The sequence below is a fragment of the Hippichthys cyanospilos genome, chromosome 3, assembly GCF_059441005.1.
Source record: "Hippichthys cyanospilos isolate Australia breed blue-spotted pipefish chromosome 3, RoL_Hcya_1.0, whole genome shotgun sequence".
Taxonomy (NCBI): Eukaryota; Metazoa; Chordata; class Actinopteri; order Syngnathiformes; family Syngnathidae; genus Hippichthys; species Hippichthys cyanospilos.
In genome coordinates, this window is record NC_142371.1 from 19,411,126 (window position 1) to 19,421,644 (window position 10,519).

At 40.6% G+C, this 10,519-nt stretch overlaps 2 protein-coding genes across 2 annotated transcripts; one reads left to right on the forward strand and one right to left on the reverse strand.

Annotated features, from left to right (window-relative positions):
* Positions 1–177: 177 nt before the first annotated feature.
* On the reverse strand, positions 178–3,434 carry josd2 (Josephin domain containing 2). Its single transcript, XM_088409853.1, has 4 exons — positions 3,005–3,434; positions 2,049–2,174; positions 1,648–1,845; positions 178–1,467 (listed from the first exon to the last, which is right to left on the reverse strand). The coding sequence occupies exons 1-4, from the start codon at positions 3,124–3,126 to the stop codon at positions 1,338–1,340; spliced, it is 576 nt and encodes a 191-aa protein (XP_088265979.1). The 5' UTR covers positions 3,127–3,434; the 3' UTR covers positions 178–1,337.
* A 1,258-nt stretch (positions 3,435–4,692) lies between these two features.
* Positions 4,693–8,113, forward strand: ube2s (ubiquitin-conjugating enzyme E2S). The gene is made up of 4 exons (XM_088409850.1): positions 4,693–4,891; positions 5,826–5,973; positions 7,273–7,463; positions 7,567–8,113. The coding sequence occupies exons 1-4, from the start codon at positions 4,889–4,891 to the stop codon at positions 7,933–7,935; spliced, it is 711 nt and encodes a 236-aa protein (XP_088265976.1). The 5' UTR covers positions 4,693–4,888; the 3' UTR covers positions 7,936–8,113.
* The last annotated feature ends 2,406 nt before the right edge of the window (positions 8,114–10,519 follow it).

Genomic DNA, 10,519 nt, shown 5'->3' on the forward strand with positions numbered 1-10,519 from the left:
GGTGGTCAGTTATCGCTACAGCACTCAATTGGCTTAATATTAGATAAGCACAAGTCAAAGTTGTCAGCTACCTTCCATAAAAAAACTTATGTGATAAGCGTTTTATTTGCTTACTATTTTAAAAGACAAGTGACAAAATGGCTGCCCCCTGAGATGGACGAAATCACAAACAAAATATGAATTTGAATTCAGTTTTTAGTACGGTAGCTTTGAACATATTATTGTAAAAGAAAAGATAATATAAAACAAATATATTTGGCTACATTATAACACCAAATCGCTACCTGTTTTATGCAATATTGAACCACAACAAGTAATCATAAAATCACCGAAAAGGAAGTAAAATCAAACAAAACCTGAGTGTTATAACAACAAGGTTTATTATAAATACATTTCAACCTTGAAAACTTAGGTCGTCAGTCAATAAGTAAAAAGTGTCCACCACAAGAGACACGCAACTCTTATTGAATATGCATAGATCATTAGGAGACACAAGAAATGGAAATTTGACTTTTGAGCCTTTTTTTTCCTTTTTTTTGGACATTACTAGTTTTACTGCAATGTTACTAGTAGTGTCTCACTGTAGGACACTTTTGGCAAACAAGTCACACAATTATTGAGGTAAAACTGTTCACTAGCTAACAACTGTGCTATACTAGTGGAATCAAAAATGTTCTAAACATTTTGTCTTTAACTAGTAGCGGGCAGATGTCAACTAGTTGCACAGTTTTGCCTCACTAGAAAGAAAAGAAAAACTGTCTCAGTGTTCCGTAATCGTCAGTGTTCTTCGACCCAATTGTGAGCTATCGCGTATTATTTTTATTATGATGACATAACGCCGATACGTTATACCGCAAAACTGTTAAAGCGCTCAGTCCAGTATGTCCAAAATGTCTTCTGGCGTTAGCTTAGCTGCAGAGGAAAAAGTTACAATCATCGGATCTTCACGTCACAAGTGCACATGAAAGCATTACATGTCTTTTATCAAGAATTTCCTAATGCGAGTCGGCCTATTCGTTTGTGTCCACTATAGTGGACATTGGTTTTTGGTCTCTGTCTTTGGACTGCTATACTAAGTTCTAGTTTGTTCAATAGAGGACATCCTGGCCTTTCCAATAACGCCTCATGTGACTGGGTGGGATGCAATTAATTTTGCTGTCTTGCTGAGACAGATGTCCACAAAAGTGGACACAAATGAATAGGCTGTCTCTCAAGAGGATATGGAATAAATATTCGGATTTCCATACGAGCTTGTCTTTGGCGCACGAGGTCTTTAAATGTTCCCTGAAAACATTCCTGGTGTTCACAAAAAAAAAAAAAAGTTCTTTGTTTTGCTCTCACGCCGTACCGTTCGTCCCATCACCGGCGTTTTCGGGGTTCAGCCAGGATCCGTCCTCCTCCACCTCTCGCGGTACCACTAGGAGCATCTCCGCCACGTCTTGAGAAAGCTGCTCGCTGAGAAATGTTCTGAGAGACAAGAGAGAGACATTTTTTTTTTCCATCCAATCAGATTCCTGCCTCTCTGTTGCCATGTCAATCTAATCTGCCCATGGCCTTTAAAATCATTTATGTTGACCTACACAATTCCAACTTATTAGTTATTTGGACTATTTCAATATGGTCATCTGAATGATTCCTATCCCCCACCGTAGTTCGGCTTCCCCTCCAATGCACACAGGACTCTTCAGCTTGGAGTCCAAGTTGTAGTACTGCCCGTTGACTTGTCGGACGGCGAGCCAGTGGCGCCGCCGCAGCAGCGGCAGGGACAAGATGCCGAGGGAAACGCACGAAGGGACGTTCAGGATGAAGCCCTGGACCTTGGAGATGCACAGGCTCTGAACCGCCCTGTCGGGTTAAGAAAACCCAATGAAAGCTCGCTTTGATTTTGGCTTACCGTAATTCCCCTAATATAGGACACATCTATGTATAGGGACACATCTATGTATAGGGCGCACCCTTAATTTTAGGGGTAATTCTGGTATTTTCTGTATTACAGTAACTAGAAAATTTGAAAAAGGTGGAAGACATTTTTTGTTTTTGTTCCCTACCTGCGTTTGTCCCACCAGACGGCCGCCAGGTCTCTGCTTTGTAGGGCCGCCATGATGACGTTGACGTCATAGTTGCCCGTGCCAAGCATGGAGCGATGTGGGTTGACCACACATTGTGGAGCCAGCCTAAAGACACAGAAAAAAAAACTTATTAAAGCACGGAGCAAATTGTGATTCAGACGTGAGGAATGCAAATTTGCATCCAGGAAGATTCCCTCCAGGATGTGGCCGCACTTGCAAAAAGCTGAGTCATTGCCATGACACGCATGTGAGAATAGACAATAAACAGATTGACTTGAGCTGCATGCCCATGTCCATAAAGCCATTATTGTTTGTTTTTTGTTGATTCAACTGGAAGCTTGATTATATGCCAACGCATGACCTTTTGGGCTCTTTCGCATGATTCTTCTCCATAATTACTTTGACTTAAGGAAGATAAAAAAACAAAAACAAAATTAGATGGATTTTTTTCAGACTTACGTATGAGTACTCCCCTATACCAACTAGCGATACCACTATGCAAATATAGCATTTTTGTAAGATTATTGGCATTTTTTTATTCTTCTAATATCGAATGTTTACTTGGTGATTGAAAAAAAAGTCAGGTATCGGCCCGATACTTGTAATCGTTGCATACTAAAATTGTGCGTGTGTGTGGTGGTTGGGGGGGGCGCAATAATTGTATTTCGCTTCATTTTAAGGGAGAATATATATTAGACATAAGATGATCGAGTTACGATATTGCTCACAGAACAAATTAAACTCGTAACCTAATTAACCGACATACCGAACCAAATGAAAACTTAGGCGAGATTTCTAAGTTACGCCCCTGATGGACACACCATTGACTATTGATTTGCGCTTTTTTTTGAACAGACGTAATCACGCATTTTGATCACATGACTATAATCACGCGTTCTCGTATGATGAAATCATATTTGATTTTTATACGGTACCGTTTGCAGATCTCGTCGGCTGTCTCCTTGGTAAACACCCGCTCCTGCAGCACGTTGTTGAGCGCGTGGATGGCGCACAGCTCCAGACGCTGCTTCTCGTGGAACACTTCCCCTTCGCTCATAATATTTGCAAAAACAAAAGGATCGCAACAAGTAACTTTTATCCTAAGCAAGCCAAATAGAAGTGACCCGCGTTGGCGCGAACAACATCAGCACCAGCTAGCTTGCTTTTTAGCTAGCTAACATAGCTACTACGGCGCCCACCAAGCTAAAACTGTTTTAAAAAAAAGCACGGTGTTTTTCTTTTTCTTTTCAATGGATTTGTCGCGTTGTTGGGAGCGAATGAAATAAGATGTTGACGAAGCGATTCCGAGCCAAAAACAAGGTGGAGTTACGGGCTTGACAGTTCCATCTGGAACCCGGAAGTGCTCGCTAGTTGTTGTTGTTATTATTACGAGCGGTTAATGTCATTAAAAACAAAATATTTTCCCACACATTTACTCTACTAAATTGCTGTTAGTACAAAAATAACAGCCAGTTAATCAATAATCACAACAGTAACGGAACATAAGGAATTATAAATATTTTATTCATGTATTTAGGGTAATTTTTATGTCTTTTTAATTGTTTTGAATATTGAATTTTCTGTCGATTATTACTCAGTTCGTAAACATTTATCAGTCCATAATATATTGTCAAAATAGGTTACTTTTTTAATGATGGAGACTAACAACGTAAAAATGCGAGGGTGTGGCAAGTGTTTTTCCCCTCTGCTATCTATAGTTTACTTCATGATGTACTTTTATTACAATGTTTATTTTTACTAACCTAAATGCTATAATATTTTTTATTGCACCAATTCGGTTGTAAAACGGCATTGTTATTGATGGTGGCAATTCATGTTTATCATTTCATTCTCTTCTGGATTCAAGTAACATTCCGTCTGTATCTTTTTTTTTAACTCTTGAGTCGTACTTTTATACATAAATTGATACAGCACGTCTACAAATTACAGAATATTTCATACGCAATCATATTTTTATCTCTGTGTAGCAGCGCTCCCTGGTGTTTAGTCCTTGTTTTTTTCTTCTTTTTCCTTGTTTCAGTTGCATGGCGGTTAATATACTTTATCGCCATCTAGCGAATTGGCGAGTGAATAAATCGGAATTAAAGTAATAGTACGTAAATGCCGAAACATAGTTTTTGAAAAATTACACATTTACCTAGTTTGTAATATTTCTAAACACGATTTCGTAAATAATATCGATTCATATTTTCAAATGAACATGCCTGTCACTTTGTTTGCTATTTTTTCAAAAAAATGTTTTCAAAATATATTTGTCACACGGTAGTTTCAGTATGGAATAATGACAAAATGATGGAAGAAAATTAATAAATTGTGCTTGTAATGCAATGACCACGCGAGCAAAATTTATCATCGTTTGATAAGTGAACGTTTTTTTTCTTGCTGTAGTTACAGGTACTTACAAAAAAAAAAACATGTCTCTTGATTCTTTGGACAATTCTTAATCCATATCATTTTTAATGATTTTCCTATTTCTGTTTCTGGACTTGTTTGCGGACTTTCGCTTTTCAAACGGACCAATGGTTAGGGTCTTGATTATTACGTATGTCAATATCTCCATTGCAATTGGTTAAATTCAAACAACGTACATTGCTGCCGCCATCCCATTGGTCCATGGTGCCAGGTTAACCGAGCAACGTATTTTTGTTCCTGTGTCAACGAAAAAAGAAGAAAAGAGCAGCAGCTAGTGGGAAACCAATAAGTTTCTACTAAATATTTATATTTTTTCGTCACGCATAATCTTAAAGGCCTCACCGTGTCATCTAAAACCCGCTGTCTTGAAAGAACTCATCTTGAAAATGGTAAGACGAACGATTTGAACGGCTAGCCTCAGTTAGCTATTAGCCTGTTTCGGTGTTTAGCTGTCGCTAGGCGTCGAGCTTCCTTACTCCGATTCGGTCATATTAATATAAATAATGATGTCATGTAAATCCTCTGGTGAGCTATTTTTAAGTTTGGCACGTGTCTCGCTGATTAAAAAATAGCTTGCATCAAATGTTACATACGTGTTTTTTTCTTTTTTCCCCCCACTAGCGTAGCTAGCGTGACGTCACTTAAAACCCCAATCTGATGTTACTGCGCTCATTCAAATGTTTCCTTGTTTATTTTTAGTCTATTGTTTATTGAAGCCGCACTGAAACGTGGACTTCCTTGTTAATTTAGCATGTGAAACAAAATTTGGCGTGCGACATTTTGGTTTTAGAGCAAGCTAACTGAATTGTAATTGACATTATTCTTCGTACATCTGCTGAAATTGCATTGTCAAAATGTGCACAAACTGTTCAAGCCTTTCCAGCGATGTAAAGTTATTGCGTGAATTCAACTGAATAATTTCTTGTGCGTGTCCGTATAAAAGTAGGATAAAGTGCATTAAACCCCCGTGTATCACGTCATCACGTTCCAGACTCACCCGCAAAAGATCATAAATAGTTAATCACTTTATATAAACCTGTGCAATACTGAAGGAATCATAACATTTTGAAAATACTGTTTTGCATTTTATCTGTACTTGTGGACCTTTAAGAGGCAGGGCTCATCATGTGACGTCTGGGTGGGTGGGTAAGAGCTGTGGTCAATTTTAGGTTTGGCTGCTACGTTTTATTTCCCTCTTGAAGGCATTACACAGCGTTAATTTATTGTTAGAACCCTAAAAAAGATGATGGCGTAAAAATATACGATACAGCGTGGAAACTCAAGTCTTGCACACATCCAAGTAAGATGTCTTTTTCCTAACAGAACTCCAATGTGGAGAATTTGCCCCCTCATGTTCTTCGCTTGGTGTACAAAGAAGTTTCAGCTTTAGCCGCCGACCCACCGGAGGGCATCAAGATCTACCCGAGTGATGAAGATATAACGGAACTGCACACGGCCATAGAGGGGCCCGGTAAGAGACCTTTTAAATTATCCGTAGTGAAGTTACGCCACTTTCCGTGTTGTGATTTCATCTGCCTGTTAAGAAACTAAAATTTGAAATGGGTCAGCAGTGACTGAGCCAATTACTTCTGTCCCCGTTCCGCATGACGGGTGAGTTAATGAGGCACTAAACAAGTCAAATTTACCATCTTGAGTTTGTCATCATAAATTCTTGAGCAACGTGGTTTTCTTTGACGTGGGTCTGTTCAAAGTCAAGTCCAATTCCGAGGCATCTTTTTCCACGCCATACTCTTCCTTTTTTCATTTTTGCAGACAATATAATGATAGCCAAAGGTAATGCAGCTTTTTTTTTAGAACTAGGTCGATATCAATTATTAGGAGTCAAGAAGGCCCATAAGCGATATTTGGAGCCAGTATACATTTTCGGTTAAATGAAAAGAAAAATTGGCATTGAAAAAATGACCTTTTTACTTTATCGAAATGTCTTTAAGGATGTTTTTGTAAGAATTTTCAAAATTTGCATAACTTTTTTGAATGTACGTAGTTAGTAAAATTCTAACCATTATGTAATATGTAATTAAGCTCTCTGAATCATCAGCAAGTCTTTAAATCAAATGAAAACTTATAAAAGTTAATCGCTCCCAATATTTTTTTACAGTCAATAAAGTTCTCCAAAATTTCTAAATAATCAAATTCGGTAAATTTCTCTTATCTTTGTTTTAACCTCAAACAAAAATGACATGTGCATTGTGTTTTCAGGATCAGTCGAATCTCAAAAACTGAACTGAAAATCGAAATAAAATGTTTCCTGGTTACTGCGGTTTTGAATAAATGTATCAGCCTAAGCCAATGCAGATATTTGTCAAAATGCCGATAATTGGTCTATCCCTAACTATTTATATCATGCATGTCTTACAAAAAAACACACACAACAAATTAAGAAAATTAAAAGGAAATAAAAAGTAGTTTTCGAACATCACTATGACAGCATACGTCGTAGTGTGCAATTTTTCAAAATTGTAATAATTTTGTTGAAGCCAAGCTTAGCTGTGACCACCTCCATTTATATCTCTGCCTGAGACCCTTGTACGGTGGTTCTGAGATGATGAATGTCGTATACTGCCCCCTAGTGGACAAGGTGCGTCAATAAGCGGGCCCAGCTCGAACAGTCCATTTAAAACACATGGTCTAAAAATGTATTTGAAGTTTAAAATCCATATCAGGATTTTGCCATCGCCGATTCGAGTTTGGCGACCCGTCTTACCGAGCCCGCCCGACTTCACGTCACGAATTGTTTACGCGTCGACAGAGGGAACCCCGTTTGCCGGCGGCGTGTTCCGCATGCGCCTGGTCCTCGGCAAGGACTTCCCTGCCGTTCCGCCCAAGGGCTATTTCCTGACCAAGATTTTCCACCCCAACGTGGGCCACAAAGGCGAAATCTGCGTCAACGTCCTCAAGAGGGACTGGAAGGCGGAACTCGGACTCAGACACGTCTTGCTCGTAAGATCGAGCGTCCCGACGCTCCCTACCCCGGCGCCCTTTTCTTCTTTCATTTTCTTCCCCGCCTTCGCGCTCGCTAATCGCTCCGCCTCGCTTCTCGTAGACAATCAAGTGTCTCCTCATCCACCCCAACCCGGAGTCGGCTCTCAACGAGGAGGCGGGCAGGCTTCTCCTTGAGGACTACGCGGAATACGAGGCCCGCGCCCGCCTCCTGACGGAGATCCACGCCATGACGGGGCCCGCCGGCTCCTCGGGGGCCTCGCAGGACCCCAACGACGGGCCGCAGCCCAAGAAGCACGCGGGGGACCTCGGCAAGCGGGCGGGAGGCGGCGCGGCAGCCGTGCCCGCCGCTCTCGGGAACGGCGCCAACGGACCCAGCACGACCGCCAGTAGTAGCAGCAGTAGTAGCGCCATGAATAACGTAGCCGTGAAAAAGAAAGCAGATAAAAAGCGCGCTTTGAGGCGACTTTAATGCAACGTTTTCAGGTTGTGTGTGTTTGTGTGCGCGCGCGTGTGTGTGGAAGAGTGTAAATACAGATATCGAAGTTGTTCCTTTTTAAGATTTTTTTTTCTTTTATCACCACCATCCAGGCTGTCCACTTTGTACCGTAGAGTTTGAATTGTCAGAATTAAAGTACCAATTAAAATGATGCAGAGAATTGCTTTTTCCGCTTTTAAGAATACAAAAAAAAATACACACCGCTGGAATTTTCACAATGCGCTAACACACAAAGCCATTTTAACATTTATTCAATGTTATTCGTATCGATTTTACGGTTTGAACACCCTTTGTCCTAACAAGACTTTTCCAAAGTCAACGTTTTTGACCGGCAAACTTGTCAATGCGTTTGAATGGATTTGCGAGTATGTTTGAACGTGTTTGTAGGTTTAATGCTAAAAATGTAGCATTTTTGCGGTTTAATGTCTTGCTAAGTGCGTCTTGTGTGGGGGAAGGTTCTTAACATAATAAAACCTATAAAAATTGCTTTGTAGCGTTAACCTAATTTTTGAAGATATTGATGTAATAGAGCAAATGCTAAACTTAACTTCTGTTCTTTGCATTATGGAGAAAATTATTTTAGCATTAGTCTACAAACATGTTCGCATGCGTACTCTTATTTGAACATATTTGTAGGCTTTATGCAAAAATCTGACACACCCTGTGGCATTATCGGGGGGCGGGGGGGACTGGATGGATGTAATGAAAGAAAATGATTAATAAAGTATTTTTTCTTACTTAATTCTTTAAAAATATTCGAAAGTGTATTCGGACACGTTTGAGAAGGAATTCAGATTCTTTTCGAGCCTGTTTGAGCGTATTCGCGAGTATGTATGAACAAGTTTGCCTGTCAAAAAAAACGACCTAATATTGGCAGCTCAATGGCTCCTCTAGTCAGGAAAAGCCTACTAAAACAACTGAACTTTATTTGGGATTCATCAAAGACTATTTGAATGTTAGCAGGACTGTCCTAACACCCATTTAATGTCTTTGTATATTTTAAGTTCATTTCTTGAGGGTGTGCACACTTACGCAACTCTGTTGCATTTTCTAACTGGCAGTGATGCGTTTTCACAAAACCGGGCTTATGACAACCCCATTTTGTGAAAACGCATGCAATAGTTTTGATCTTGGTCTCTAAAGCCTAATATTGAAAATATTTGTTTGTTTTTTGTAAAAGCCTCATTTCTGGACACAACGTTGTAACGGAGCGAGCGCGCGCCGAGCGTCTCGCCGTTGGATTTGTTTCTAGTGGTCTCCTGTTCTGCGGCGATGGAATAAGCATTATGAGGAAGCCAGTAATTGCATGCAGAGCAACGAGTGGAAAAGCACACCCTGTAGAGCGTCACTGGAGCGCATCTAATGACGGCCTGCGCCGGCCTCCCACCCACCCGCGTGGCAGTCTGACATGCAGGTAATTATACCCAACACCTTCTTTTCGACTCCAACCTTCGCGTAGCTCTCCAAAGCCCAAGCTTGATGGCGCCATCCCGAAAAGCGGCGTTCGCTCACTCGCGATAGAATACGTCGAGCAGAAATCATCTCGTCAAGTTACAATAGCGTCATCCTCACAAATAGCGCTAATATTAGCATTTAGCGTGACGTTTATTGCACGCTTTATTCCCGATCTTTGACCCGCACCGGGAAGTAGTGGTATCTTATGTGTATTTTATTCTGAAACTACAGAAAATGGATCATGTCATACATTTCTTATTTCAGCCCCATCTTCTGGAAATGCATCACTAAATGCATGTTGTATTTTTACGAAGCTTAAAGCACCTAGACCAGGGGTGTCCAAAGTCGGTCCTGGAGGGCCGCTGTCCTGCATGGTTCCAGGTTTCTTTTCCTGACACACCTGATTCAAATGATCAGCAAGTTCAGCAGAAACCTAATAACGATCCTGATCATTTGAATCAGGTGTGTCAGGAAAAGAAACCCGGAAAACATGCAGGACAGCGGCCCTCGAGGACCGACGTTGGACACCCCTGACCTAGACCGTCGTGTTTGTCCAACGATAAATACATGCAAATAATTTACTTTTCATTTGTTATTAAACAGTATAAATTTTACGGTAGCGATATTTCTAACCAGCGAGTGAAACGTCTTGTTTACTGAAGCCGCACCTCTAAGCTGCCTCGCCCTCTTCATGACGTCTTTCAATGTCGACTGCCCACGAAACATCCATTAGTCATCTTGTGCGCTTACCCTCACGAGGGTCGTTGGAGACTACCTCGGCCGAGTGAATGAAGGTGCCAAGACTTTCTTCAGGCTGCACCTGATAAGGTACACCTTCAATGAATGGCCTATTTGAAAACTGTTTTCATACATACAGGTAGGGCGCACCACATTATGAGACGCATAGAATAGAAGCTACAGTAGAAGCTGGGGTTGCCTTATGCATCCACTAGATGGAGCTGCTAGAAAGGGGATGTCAACAAAACAATCAGATAAGTCATTCAAACTTGAATTATATACAATCAAAAATTAAGAATAAAGGTGATTTGTGGGCAGTTCTGGAGTTTCATGAGGGGATCATGAAAATATTTTACTGTTGGGA

Excerpts from the sequence above, each read along its gene's own strand:
- ube2s (XM_088409850.1), top strand. Across the intron at positions 5,974-7,272 it reads CACGGCCATAGAGGGGCCCG|AGGGAACCCCGTTTGCCGGC; the intron begins GTAAGAGACCTT and ends ACGCGTCGACAG. Across the intron at positions 7,464-7,566 it reads GACTCAGACACGTCTTGCTC|ACAATCAAGTGTCTCCTCAT; the intron begins GTAAGATCGAGC and ends CGCTTCTCGTAG.
- josd2 (XM_088409853.1), bottom strand. The coding sequence starts at position 3,126 with ATGAGCGAAGGGGAAGTGTTCCACGAGAAGCAGCGTCTGGAGCTGTGC. Across the intron at positions 2,175-3,004 it reads GCCGACGAGATCTGCAAACG|GCTGGCTCCACAATGTGTGG; the intron begins GTACCGTATAAA and ends CTGTGTCTTTAG. Across the intron at positions 1,846-2,048 it reads GTCTGGTGGGACAAACGCAG|GGCGGTTCAGAGCCTGTGCA; the intron begins GTAGGGAACAAA and ends TTAACCCGACAG.